General features: G+C 42.5%; 1 protein-coding gene across 3 annotated transcripts in view; it reads right to left on the bottom strand.

Moving 5' to 3' along the window:
* Positions 1–14,335, bottom strand: part of LOC311051921 (uncharacterized protein) — a 44,752-nt gene that overhangs the window by 11,071 nt on the left and 19,346 nt on the right. Inside the window, exons 1-9 of one of the 3 annotated variants that reach the window (XM_084066649.1) lie at positions 12,623–13,004; positions 12,139–12,457; positions 11,704–11,849; positions 11,557–11,609; positions 11,012–11,167; positions 10,393–10,475; positions 10,043–10,079; positions 8,992–9,333; positions 8,254–8,361 (exon numbers count right to left, since the gene is read on the bottom strand). In XM_084066649.1, coding sequence (XP_083922775.1) covers positions 8,254–8,361; positions 8,992–9,333; positions 10,043–10,079; positions 10,393–10,475; positions 11,012–11,167; positions 11,557–11,609; positions 11,704–11,849; positions 12,139–12,457; positions 12,623–12,765 — 1,387 coding nt within the window. In that variant the 5' untranslated portion in view covers positions 12,766–13,004. Of the gene's footprint in view, positions 1–8,253; positions 9,334–10,042; positions 10,080–10,392; positions 10,476–11,011; positions 11,168–11,556; positions 11,610–11,703; positions 11,850–12,138; positions 12,458–12,622; positions 13,005–14,335 lie in introns of those variants that run through there. The other 2 variants (XM_084066648.1, XM_084066647.1) reach the window with 2 other exon arrangements.

The raw sequence follows: 14,335 nt of genomic DNA, 5'->3' as shown, positions 1-14,335 counted from the left end.
GAATCTGGCTTTCTTTTCCACAAAAAATAACATTTTACAATTTGTATAACGTGTACACAATATACTTGTTTGTGTTCATATCATACAGTATATTTGAAGTTTTTAAATACATGACAAAAATATATTTTGGACATTATATAATTATGTTGAAGTGTGTGCTATTTTTGTGTACAAGCTCGTAGAGTGCCGCGCAACGAGCTTGTATATCTGCTATTTTTTAATAGCCCAAATAAATCTGAAAAATTACACAGATGCGTTCCCGGTCTTAAAGGGGTTAAAATATGTTGGAAAATAATCATTTGGCTGATAAATATTGTTATTGTTTGTTTATCCAATATTTGTCTTCTTCTTCTTCGTTTACTTATATTTTCAGGGTTGTTCACTGCAATACACAAGGCCAAGTAATATAATACTTATCGCAGCACCACCTCTCTTTACTATTTATCGGCTGCCAAAAACGCAGATCTGCGTTCTATTGAGTCCTTAGAACGCAGGCTGCCAAAGACGCAGATATGCGTTCTATTTTGAAAAAAAAAGAAGAAAAAAAAAAAATTTGACCCAAAGACAAGGAGATTTTTCGAAGATTTAGACTCCCATCCACTTCCTTGTTAACTTAAAACTTAAAAATTCTGTATCTCGGCTCCTGAGTACTTTTGTTTTTTCATTGAAAAAGTCTGGCAGTCTACTGTAGAAAATAAATAAATAATTCTGGCAGCCAATATTAAGATGGCTTCTTGTTGGGCTAAAAGTACAGATGAATTCCTCAACCAAATATGTTTATTAATTGATTAGCCCACATAGACACCGCGGCCTTGTGGTGAGTGTCCACCCTGAGATTAGTTGGTCAGGGTTCGATCTCCGGCCAAGTCATAACAAAGACTATAACCCATATTTCCTCCCTACTTGGCACTCTTTTGGATGTCAGTCCTGTGATAGAGCATAGTGTCATGTCTTTGTGTATGTGTATGTCAAGCTGCCTCATTCTACAGAAACAGGGGATGGGCTTGAGATTGTCTCTCTCAAGGTTTGCTCACTTAAGCCTTCCATTGTTGTAGGGTAATTTTTGACCTGTTTTCAAGTTTAAATAGGTAAAAAGTACCCTTTACATTTCTTTATTGGAACAAGGCTTCATGATATCCTCAGAAACAGCTATTTTAACGCAACACAATTAATTACCACCATTTTAGTTAATTCTGATGGTCTTGAAAAAAAAAAGTGACACTTGTGGTGTTAGCGGGTCAAATTTGACACGGTAGAGATATGTGGTTCAATTCCCCCAAAATTGTCAATATTCAATGTTTACATGTTTGAGAGTGAGAGAGACTTGTCCTCAATTAGCATTTGCTATCAGGAGTAAAATAAAGTTTGGGTTCATGAAAAATAAATGACTTTTTACCTTCTATGGTATACGGGTCAATTTTGACCCGCTAACACCACTAGTGTCACTATTTTTAATAATATATAAAAAAAAAAAAAGTCAAATAACAAAAACAAGTATTTTTTTTAATTATTTTTTTTGGAAGTGTGTTCTAATTATTATTCTTAATTATTCTAGTATAGCTAGATAACATCATTATCCATTGTCTTCATTATAGGAAATATAATGAGTGAATTTTTACCTTTTTACAATTGAAAATGACATATATTGAAAGATGAAAGCCTAAACCAACATAATATTTTAAAAAGTGTTTACATGGATATGAATGCATTACAAGTCAGCTATGAGGTGGGAGAAACAAATAAATGAAAATAATTATTCTAAGTATTTTGGGCTGATTTAAATCATGGGTCAAATTTGACCCGCTAACACCACAAGTGGATGTAGGTTTCTAACACAATCCAAGGGTTAATTGAATTATCTTTAACATTATTTTAATTGCTAGGCATCTTGAATGTTTATGTTTATTTTCAAGGCCAAATCCCGTGTACGTGGAGTCAGATGGGGAGCCAGAAACCAGCTGTCTTAAGAGAACATTTTGCCACGCCACCTGATGTTAATTTTCCATATATAGTCAGTTATGGCACTAACTGCTACACCCATTGTACATATTGCCATGTATAATTCCACTTATGTGTTAATACAGTGCTGCCAGAATCCAGCCACCCCTCCGTACCAACCCCAAATGCAAGCAGTGGTATGACATGTACAAGCTTGCAGTGAGGCACGAAGTGCAGACGCGCAGAGAGCTTGTATATCTGCTATTTTTAAAATCTAAAATGACACAGATGCTTTCCTGGTTTACATGGGTTAAAGGCATAGTTTCTGTTGACACAGGGGCGGACTGGCCATTTGGCGTACCGGGCAAATGCCCGGTGGGCCGCTGGGCCAGTGGGCCACTGGGCCAAAAAAAAAAAAAAAAAAAAAAAGTTTTTTTTTTTTTTTTTTTTTTTTGAAAAATATATTTTTAAAAATGTTTTAGGGTTATTACGGTCATATCCGAGTCGCGCGGCCCAATTATTAGTTACGTTAATGTTTAGGCTGGGATGCTTTCCAGTAGGCGCCTCAGTGCGGCCGCAGAGTTCATTTGCAGGGCTGGGCTGAAACAGTGAAACGCCCCCCCCCCCCCCCCCCCCCCCCCCCCCGTTGACAAAAAGGGGGGGGGGTTTGAATCCACCGGCATTTTGGCCGGTCCGGGCCAAAATGCCAGGGCTGAATTTTGGTCCCAGTCCGGCCCTGTGTTGACATAATTGCAATGCATGGATGCAGTGCAGAAGTGGCTGCGTTATGCACCAGATAAGAATGGAAAGGAAGGTCAAAGAGTAAAAAGGCGCTCATGAATTTAATCGAGAGCCAGTGGATTGATGGGAGTTGGATCATTGGAAAGCTACTGTTGTGTTTTGTTCATGTTGAACTGGGGTCCTATAACTGAGTATGACTATCCTGTTTGCAGTCGCCAGGTTTCTGACTCTCCCCTGAATTTTCAGGGCAAATAGTTAAATTTGTACCACAGTTGATGGCCAGATCATTCTCTTGAAGGAGAGGAAGGAAACCTTAAAAGATTACAAAAAATGTCTTGTCTGCTAAAGTGTACGAAATAGGTACAAAATGTGTGTAATATTCTTATGAAATATTTAATAAATAACTATATTTTGTTCATATCTATAAGCTCGCAACTCATTTCCACCTATATAATAACATAATAATAATCAGAATTAAGTATGGGGGTCTTTGTATAAAAAGGTTGAGAACCACTGCAGTAAAGCATACTTAATGGACCATTTGAGCACTTTTAAGCCTTCGTCTGGATGTTTTTAATATGCCTCATTTAAGTTTGAAATAATCACTTAACTATTTGGTGTTTTAAAGTTCTTTAGGCGTTATGGTGCGTTCACACGGGCAGATTAAAAGATACAAAGATACAAAAATACACCGCATCTTTGTCTCTGTGTCGCTTTGTATCTGTGTTGCTCAACGCGGTCACTGACGTCATCAAACGTGCGGACATCGGAGCTACAGTTGTAGCGTTGTATCTTTGTATCTGGAAGTTGAACCCTGCTCAACTTGAATGGTAGCATGTATCTTTGTATCTGCCCGTGTGAACGCACTACTCCAAACTTGTTTATTAGTGACATCACTGCTATTCAGTCATATCATGGCAGTGATGTCACTAGTAGACAACTTTGCCATGCTCCCTGTGGAACTATACACCAAATAGAGTATAAAGTGATTCATTTTGGCTTGAATGAGGCATATTCAAAATATACATACGAAGATTTAAAAGTGCTGAAATGGCCCCATAATAATAACATTGTGTAATGCAATGCATAATATACTGTAAAGGGAATCAGACCCTGGGCCAACTAGACCCAGACTACCTCACCAGAACCCCTTCGAGGCGTGCTAATTCCTCTCCGGTTACTGGAATTTTAACCTTACTCCTTCTTATCGCTTTATCTAGAATGGATAAACTCTGTCTCTTGAGTTCAACCTAGAGGACCTATTCTCGGTAGATTACAAGTGGCTTCCGACAACGACTAGACTGCGTTGCTCAAAACTCAGGCATAAATCTAAAAATAGATTTAATAGCACTCAGTGATCGGAGACCAATACTATTACCTTGGCGTCTTTGACCAGCAGTTACGGGACACAACTGCCGTTGTGTCTGCGTGCTTCATCATCAACTGTAACAGACCTAATTTCACTCTTGGCTCTGCGTTATCACCCAGCAGCTAGTGTCTAGTGATCTCTCGTGAGTAGCGCTCTGTATCCTGCTTTTATTGGAAATAAATGAGAGCCACTCGTTGAGAAATGAACCTAGCACCAACCACCTTACTCAGTAATAAACAGCAGATAGATTTCTTCACTTGGAAGATATCGTGGGAGTGAAACTTTAGGCCGTGGAAGGGGCCTGCCCCAACCTGTGTCGGTTAGAGAGAAACTCTCAAACACAGGCTGGCTCCTATATTAATGTAATAATATGTGTTACCAATCTTACCACAAAAATACAGGAAAAGGACAAAAACCCGGATATCTTTCTTGGCTAATGAGGCAGTGGGGAGGCAGTCGTCACATGAAAATTAAGTTCAATAAAAAGGATTTATTAAGAAGTGAGTTACAAAAATAGAGGATAAAGTATTGAAGAGAGAAAAGGCCACCGAGGTGGCTATTAGCTGTACGTGAGCAAACAGATGTCTCTAGATGCAAAGTCCAGGAAGAAGAGTTTTCCCAACCCAGGGCGGCAGGGTAATAGAAAGAGCAGTCCGTCGCGTCATATTACAAGACATGTAGTTGCACCTCCCACCCACCAAAGTCAACTCCCATCCCTCAGAGCACGTACACATGTTCCCACAGTGACACATCATAGCTGCAGCTGGTGTGTGACCTTGAGCGTGGGCGTCTAGTATCTTATCAGCTTTTACCTAGACAGTGCATGAGAAACGTTTCTAGCAGAAAACAAATTTATAGCTGAGTCATATTGTGCTAGCATTTCTCTGAAGGGCTAATAAGTGGGCCCTTGTCTCCTTTGAGCGGGATGGTGTCGACCCTGTGGGTCTCTGTAGTATCCTAGATCAGGACTTGGTGTGTATGGGTGGGGGTGCGGCATCGCACCCCACTGGACTGGCTTTTTCCCCTGTAGAAGGAAAATGGCCCAGCAGCACAGGGCTTCTTCTTCTCCCTTGTCTTCTTGTTGTGAGATGAGGAGGAAGTGTTGATCATATCTCGTTGAATCAAGGTTGATTCATTGTCGGGATTTGAGTTAAAAATGGTAGATCTACAAGCTCATAGATGAGCTTGTAGATCTGCTATTTTTTTAATAGCCTAAGAAATCTTAAAATGACACAGATGCGTTGCCGATCTTAGCAGGTTAAGATGGAGCCGCGCTCACAATAAGGAACTAGCCTCCATGTTAATTCAGTGCATGCTGACAAAAACAACCCGGTTTAAAAGGTTGTTACAACCCATCGATGCATGTTTTCAGAGCCGTCGGAACCATAGACATCTGTAGAAACACGCTGCGGGGGGCACGGTGGCGCAGTTGGTAGCGTTGTCGCCTCACAGCTAGAAGGTCCTGGGTTCGATTCCCGCCGGGGACAGGGGGGCACTGGGGGTGTGTCTTCTCCTCCGCGTCACCAGCGCCCATACCCTAGGTGGGGTTGGCGAAAGGGCCTACTCTGTGTGGAGTTTGCATGTTCTCCCCGTGTCTCCTAGGGTAGTTAATACCCTCACAAAAAACATGTAGTAATCCTGGTCACTATAACGCCTCCCCCTGGTCAGCCGGGGCGCCTGATGGAGGGGAAGGGAACTGGTTGGAATAACGTGTTCCTTCCACGTGCTACGTCCAACCAGGGAAACTCCCCCCTGTCAGGTGACAAGAAGGTCAGTTGGCTCTCATGCAATGAAGGAGGCATGAGCTCGGCCCTGGCCTCCCTAGGCTGGTGGGGGGAGTGTAGTGCCCAGGATCACTTAGCAAATTGGCACCGGGTGAAAAAAAGGGTTACAAAATCGTGGGATAAAAATGATAAGAAAAAAAAAAGAAACGCGTTGCGGCAGTCCCGCAGTGCAGTCCCGCAGTCCGTGCATACGGTTTGACTCGAGTCTTGCCGTATGTTACCTCGCTGTCCGCTGTAGCTATGGGATTTGGTCCCGCATCAAGAACCTAAGATCCCTTCTTCTGAACATCGTATGGAAAATGTAAAGGCAGTCGCGGTAACGAAACAAACTATTCATTTCAGCCAATAAATAGATCACGTAGTTGTTCAACATTAATTATCATAGATTATAGATAGGGCAAAAACGTTATGTGCCCGCCCCCCTGTCAGTCATCCAACTTTAACCTGCAACTACCGTGAGCGAGGTGCAGAGAAGACACGCCCAATTTGAGCAGGATGCTTTTAGCACTTTTAGCAGGATGCTGCCAGCTTTGAGGGTCGGCTCGAACATATATGGTTGTACACCAAAAGATTCATATTGGACTTTCACTAACATCAGTGAGTTCTGTTGGCGTAGGCAAAGGACCGGTGGAGGAGAAAAGTCCTCAACAGAAGACACCATACTAGTGTCACGCGAGTCCGCCATGTTGTCGAATTCAGAGGCGTTGTATGGGACCCGGGTTAGCTCTGCAGGGCTGGCACATAGAGCTACTAATGTCATGAGATTCAGCTGGGTGGCGTCGACCAGCGGGGAGCGCCGGGGACACAGAGTGGCTCTGAGGAGTCCTCATGGCCGCTCTGAGAGCCCCCTCGGAGAGACGGAGACCCATACAGCATTCAAATCGTTATAGTTTTTGCCCTGTCTATAATAATCAATGTTGAACTACTATGTAATCTATTTATTGGCTGAAATTAATAGCTTGTTTAGAAACACGCTGCGGCAGTCCCGGATTTCTCCCCGGTCAGCAAGAGCTTCTGTGTCCATTCTGAGATGCCCTGAGCCCGGACAGAGTTCAGGCTTACCGGAAATTAATGCTATTGGTTAGGATGTGTCATCCCAAAACCTATACCACTTGTGCAAGGACGCGCTGTGATTGGCCAATACACTTGTGCAAGGAGTACTTTGAGTGGCAGTTGGGGCAAACGCTCTTGCCAAAACATGATTTACTATTCTGTCCCTATCGGTACATAACTCTATCGGTACATAACTCTATAGGTACATAACTCGAACGGCACTGAGTCGGCCAAAGCGAACTTCGCAACGTTCGGCACGGCAACTCGCTCGCTTTAGCTCACTCGGTGGTGCCTCACGTGGCTCAAGTTCACTTGAGACGGCGCGCCTCCGTCGCGGTCAAAAACTATACAGGTGTATTAAGAAGCACAAGTTGTATAGGCTTTAGTATGTCGCGGTTAGGACCAGAGTGGGGGTGGGGAATGAATACTATTGGTTGTGTAGCTTGTCAAACAAATCACGGTAGCCACGCCCCTCCTACAGCATACCCTACTTTATCATCAATTTTAAAATAAATGGGAAAATAATTTACCAAAACGCATATCATGGTGATTGAAAGAAGACTTTAAACTAGCGACTGGAAGCATATAGTATTTATGACAATGTTTATTAAGGTAATAAAATCAAATCTAAAGTTCAGCAAAAACCCACCCAGTTGAATGGAGAGAAATTATTTCTGACACCAGCAGGGGTAAAACAGCTAAACTAAAGGCCATTCATATGAACTGTAATTTCCTATATAGACTCAATACAACTCAAAAGCTGGCCCCTTGCTCTGTACAGCTCACCCCCCATTTGTAGCATTTGTGCTAAGTAAGTAGGGTAAATTAAATCACTTTTGGCTCTGCATTGTTTAGAGCAGTGGTTCTCAAACATTTTAATGGACCCCCAAATTGATTTCTATTTGGCAACGGTGTCTATCTGAAAAGATTTTGTGCCAGGGACCCCAAAAGAGAAGAATCGTTGCTAAATGATTCAAAACTGTTCACATATTTTCAAGATGTTTCTAAATGTTTCAAAACCAGTTCAAGGTCGACCATTGTTTTAGAGGCCCCTCGATGTAATTCAATGTGATGTTCAACACAATGGAATGCTCTACCAACAGCCCTGAAAGTTTTAACTTTATACAGTAGCCCATTATAATTTGAGGCTGACCTAAAAGCAATCGTAGCTAATCAGAATGGAATATGCAAAGATCTGGATACATCTGGATCACATGACTTCAGAGATCATGTGTATTCATTCATGTGAGTTTTGAGCAAAACAAATGACAAAATGAAAAATATGCACGAGTAATTACAGTACTGTGTTTTGAAATGAATTGTCCAGGCTTCAGATCAACATTAAAATGTAAATAGAAATAAACATACTTGTAGCTGCTGTGTGATGGAGAAGAGCTGTGGTTGCAGGGTCTGTAGAACCTCTGCCTGTAGTAGATGGAGAATATGTCCGTGGTCCTGGTTTATCTGCCTGTGGGACTGGTGTATCTGTTTGTGGAACGGGTGTATCTGTCTGTGGACCTGATTTATCTGTCTGTGGAACAGGTGTATCTGTCTGTGGAACTGGTTTATCTGTCTGTGGAACTGGTTTATCTGTCAGTGGAACTGGTGTATCTGTCTGTGGAACGTGTGTATCTGTCTGTGGAACTGGTTTATCTGTCTGTGGACCTGATAAATCTGTCTGTGGAACTGATGTATCTGTCTGTGGAACTGATGTATCTGTCTGTGGAACGTGTGAATCTGTCTGTGGAACTGGTTTATCTGTCTGTGGACCTGGTGTATCTGTCTGTGGAACGTGTGTATCTGTCTGTGGAACAGGTGTATCTGTCTGTGGAACTGGTGTATCTGTCTGTGGAACGTGTGTATCTGTCTGTGGAACTGGTTTATCTGTCAGTGGAACAGGTGTATCTGTCTGTGGAACGTGTGTATCTGTCTTTGGAACTTGTGTATCTGCCTGTGGAACTGGTTTATCGGTCAGTGGAACAGGTGTATATGTCTGTGGAACTGGTTTATCTGTCTGTGGAACTGGTTTATCTGTCAGTGGAACTGGTGTATCTGTCTGTGGAACGTGTGTATCTGTCTGTGGAACTGGTTTATCTGTCTGTGGACCTGGTGTATCTGTCTGTGGAACTGATGTATCTGTCTGTGGAATGTGTGTATCTGTCTGTGGAACTGGTTTATATGTCTGTGGAACTGGTGTATCTGTCTGTGGAACGTGTGTATCTGTCTGTGGAACTGGTTTATCTGTCAGTGGAACAGGTGTATCTGTCTGTGGAACTGGTTTATCTGTCAGTGGAACAGGTGTATCTGTCTGTGGAACTGGTGTATCTGTCTGTGGAACGTGTGTATCTCTCTGTGGAACTGGTTTATCTGTCAGTGGAACAGGTGTATCTGTCTGTGGAACTGGTTTGGTGGGAGGTCTGTCTTCTGTTGCTTTTGTAGTTGCATGACCTGGACATACAGAGATTTAAAAATGTACTTGTTTGTCAATAGTAGTTCCAATGATGTCTATATAATCTAGTTAAATGACTTAAAAAAACATAATGTAAATATACAGCACGCAAAATGCTGGCAAATAACTAACTGCTACCAGGAAATTAAAATGATTTGAGCCAACCTCATGGTTACAAGAGAAATGGACAACATTGCCGTTGCGCCCCTTTAGGCAATGTGAATTTATTTAGCCATTATCCACAATATCACATAATATCTCCACTCTTTGCAGCACACACGTATTATACAGTATGAAATATAATACATGTAATTACATGATTAATTGCATATTTGTACAATTATGTACATGTGTAAGTAAGAACCATCTCCCTGGGGGTCTAGTACAATGAAAAGGGGATAGAAACCCTTCTATCCCCTTTTCATTGTACTAGACCCCCAGGGAGATGGATTGCAACACCTACAGTATCCCCCAGTACTCCCAGTACTTAGTTACCCTGCTACTCATAAACTGAGTAGGCGGATCCAGGACCTTAGGGTCCAAAGAGTGCTCTACCGACTGAGTACCCAGACACTAAAGTGACACCGATAGCTCACTGTGTCACTAGGCTAGGTCTGTGTAATTGAAAATATAATAAATATAATTAATTACATGATTATGATTTATACAATTAAATAATATTTTTGCTGTATGTATTAAGTTACGTACCTGGTGGTCGTACACCCTCCTGTCTGTTCACTGAATCCTGGAGCAATGGCATTACACACATATTAGAGTACCGATTACATTTAAGGACAAAAGTATAGAAACCCATTTCCAACCATGAATAAACTGATAAAGCCCGAGTTTCTTTATCACAATGTTAACTTCATTACTCACATTTCCAATTTTTGTAGGAAGGCAATTGCAAGAAAAATATGCAAATGTTTCTGAGATGTATAAATCATAAACTCACAATTAAGGCCTTTTTCATAAAATGTTATAGTGGGCTTCCATCAATAAACTATACTTAAAGTTGTTCTGAGTTTGAAAAGAAAGCTAGAAAAATGTGTACCTACCAACTTTGTCAAGGTTTCATTGACAGCAGCTTTGATTCCCTTCTTATGCTTTGAAAAAACACGACCTGTCACTTCTATGCATCCTGAAAGGAAAACCCCCATGACAGGACAAAGCTATTTAGTCATTTGACAATGTAAACGACCAGAATGATGTACCTCTGTACCAGCGTGAATGTTGTGCGTACATAACAAGCTACAATATACACTAGGTCTAATTCTTTCACATGAATTATGTATGAAAATGTTAAAATCAGTTTAGATAGTACAATTTGGATACTACTGTATAAATACAAAACAATATCCCACTTTAATCCTGCCCTCTTTCAGCTACATAAAGTGCCGGCATGGCGATCTCAGAGAATCTGAATCTGGCTTTCTTTTCTACCAAAAATTACATTTTACAAGTTGTATAACGTGTACACAATATACTTGTTTGTGTTTATATCATAAAGCATATTTGAAGTTTTTAAATATACAAAACATGACAAAAATATACGTTGGACACATTACAGTATATATGTTGAAGTGTTTGAAGTCAATTAATATTGGGCAGGAAGCTCGTAGTGTGCTCCCATTTCATGACTTTCCCATAAAAACGTTATATCTGTGTAAGATTCACCTCTGAATGTGGGCCTCTCAGTGGGATCCTTGTCCCAGCACCTCTTCATGAGGTCAACTAGCTCGTCTAATCCATCTGCTTTGCTCTGATCAATTTTGTGAAGATCAGGTCTGTCTCCCTGAATAATCCTGAAGGTCAGCACTTGATGATTCACCCCTACAACAAATACAGAACAAATATTTGTGTGTGTATGCGCACATGCGTACGTACGTGCGTGTTATGTATGAATGCATAGATATAACTCTTATGTTAGGTACATAGTAGTATTATAAATAACAACAATAATAATAATAATAATAATAATAATAATAAACATATATAACACATTTAAGCTTACACATGCATTGCTTTACACATTAAATATGACAAATAAAAACAGATAATTGAAAGGCTGATCGCGAACCTTCCTGTCCTATCCCACGTTTGAACTTGAGAGATACAGTCTCATCTACAACCACTTAAGTTCAAACTCCATTATCTAATAATATGTACTGTACATAGTTGTGTGCTGCTGTATACATTCAAATGGAATAGTGATCATTTACCTGCTGGATAGGGCTCCATTCCAGTAAGAATGGTCCAGAGGAGTATACCGTAACTGATAAAAAAAAAAAGTAAAAAAAAGATTTGAAAGGTTTTCACATTATTTGATGACTCTACTGTATATCAACAACATTTCTTCAAGATTTCACCTGTAAATATCATAAGAGCGGACAAGATGGTAGTTCTGCTGTTCAAAAGCCTCGGGGGGAGTGTAGGCTGGAGTGCCTCCTTCATCACCTTTTTTGGTGATATTCAAAACACTGGTGGACACCGTAGACAAGCCAAAATCAGCTATCTATTGAAAGAAAGACGATAAGAAAAAGGAATCAGTGAGAGCTAAGGTGTGGTAATAATATGCATCGTGGTCTGAAATGCGAATCAAACTCTTGCAGTTACGTTTTCATGACATAATTGATATAGCAAATGGGGTGATCGTAATTTGAATACAAAAGTGAGTCTGTGTGTGTGTGTGTGTGTGTGTGTGTGTGTGTGTGTGTGTGTGTGTGTGTGTGTGTGTGTGTGTGTGTGTGTGTGTGTGTGTGTGTGTGTGTGTGTGTGTGTGTGCTTGCGTGCGTGCAGTATACCTTGGCATTTAAGTTTGCATCCAGTAGTACATTGCCTGGTTTCAGGTCTGAGTGCACAACTGGTGATTTCTTGCTGTGGATGAAGTTCATGGCCAGAGCCACCTCGTGGGCCAGACGGAATGCCAGGGCCCAGGGTGGAGGCCCAGACAGGGCCTTCTGGAGGGACAGCAGGGAGCCTCCCTCCATCAGCTCCATTACTATACCCTGCCTCTCGATAGAGCCCAGCTTAGGGACAGGGGGAATGCCCCGGTACATCCCATAGACCCTGGGCACAAAGTGGTGGGCGACAGCTTCCATGTAACCAGCCTCTTGCTCCATTCTACAGAGAGAAAAAGCAGTTGAAACGTAGTAGTTACATGAAGCTGACATTGATACGACTGATATTATGAAATGAGTGATTAATATGACAGAATCAGCCTAATTCTCAGTTGCATCCAAAATTCCTTATCACGATGATTTTGCTTTTTGATCATGTTCATCATACCCATGAAGAAGCAGCTTGATGGCCACCTCAAACTGCCAGTCTTTGTGGTTGGCCTTATAGACATATCCAAAGGCCCCTGAGCCAAGTTCTTTCCAGTTCTCCAGAGTTTCATCGCCAATTGTCTCTCTGCCCCCGTCTGCCATCTCTCACCAAAGGACAGAACCACCAAAGGTTCAAATCTAGAGGGCAGTAAGTATGGGCAAATTATTATGAAATCTTTCCATATTAAAGCAACCAATTATCACATACACGTACAGTACTTATCTGCTGACAATACATACGTGCCTCCTTTGTTCCATTAATTAGAAAGTGCATAGTGCGGATGCTTTGTTTAGGGCCCCATGTTATTCATTATGTGGTCACATTATCCGTTTTCCTTATGTCTTAACCACTCTCTTAAAGGCTTCCAGATACCAGGTGCTGATCGGGGGTGAGGCTGATGGAGATGAGCTGCTTTCAGTGGAGGTTAATTTTTTTAAGACCACCTTCGTAATATATTCATTCATTTATAGGCACTAGTTTTGGGGTCCTGGGGCCTTTGCCAGGGTTTTGTCTGGTGTGTGTGCCTACTGCCTAATCATGTCTTTTGCAGTGCTGGGTTGGAGGGTGGAGTCGGAGACAATCAAGGGAAGGGGAGACACCTGGCCATTGTCTCCCCAAAGACTATAAAAGACCTGCTATGTCCATGCTCTGTCTCTTCAGTCATCCCCAGGACACAGGAGCGGCCACACAGAAGAGTATTTCTGTTTTGTTGCCTCTGTTAGCCTCAGTTAAAATGGGCAGAATGTTTACCTGCTTGCTTATGTGGAAACTACAGTTTTTATATTTATCTACATTTTTTTCACCATTTGGTAAAATCACCACTTCTTTTTGCATACCCTCGCACGAGCCAGCCCAGGTCTTAACATCCTTCCGGAGGCCAGGCCAAACAAACCTGACCCCCACCAGCTTAGTCGAGGCCTTCACACCTGGGTGGGAAAGGCTGTGGAGGCTGTGGAGGCAGCAGGCACCATAGGGCGCCTGCCATTGGCCGCCATTGGCCGGTGGAGATGTCGCAAAGGAGAGTGGCGTTGACTGTGTCGAACACCACCTCCTCCAGCTGCAGTGCAGTAGGGCCCGTCCGGTAGGCCTGAATGTCAGAGTCTGCGGCTTGTTCTTCCGCCATGGTGGCATAATCGAGCCCCAAGTGGATGGACCCGACGACCACCCGATAGAGACAGTCGGCGACAAAGTTGTCCTTGCCTGCCACGTGTTGGATGTCTGTGGTGAACTCCGAGATCGCAGAGAGCTGACGCCCCAACCATGGCTCCAACTCGTCCTTGGGCGCCTTGCCCCGCAGGGCTTCGTACAAGGGGCGCATGAGGTGGGCAGCATGGGGGAGGAACCAGTTGTAAAAGTTTACCATGCCCAGAAACTCCTGTAGAGACTGTACGGTGCGGGGACGAGGAAAACTGGAGACGGCATCCAAAATGGCAAGAAGGGGGGCGGCTCCCTGTGGAGCGACGTGGTGTCCGAGGAAGGTGATGGAAGACTGCTCGAACTGGCACTTGGCAGGGTTGATGATGAGGCCGTGTTCGCTGAGCCGCTCACACAGTTGCCGGAGGTGCGACATGTGCTCCTCTATGGACACACTGGCAACGAGAACATCATCTAGGTATACAAACAAGAACGGCATGTCTCGCAGCACCATCAGGTCCATCAGGCGCTGAAACA

The sequence above is a fragment of the Gymnoscopelus microlampas genome (assembly GCF_963454915.1).
Source record: "Gymnoscopelus microlampas genome assembly, chromosome: 9".
Taxonomy (NCBI): Eukaryota; Metazoa; Chordata; class Actinopteri; order Myctophiformes; family Myctophidae; genus Gymnoscopelus; species Gymnoscopelus microlampas.
Note: the sequence above shows the minus strand (reverse complement) of the source record. Positions and strands in the feature narration are given on the sequence as shown.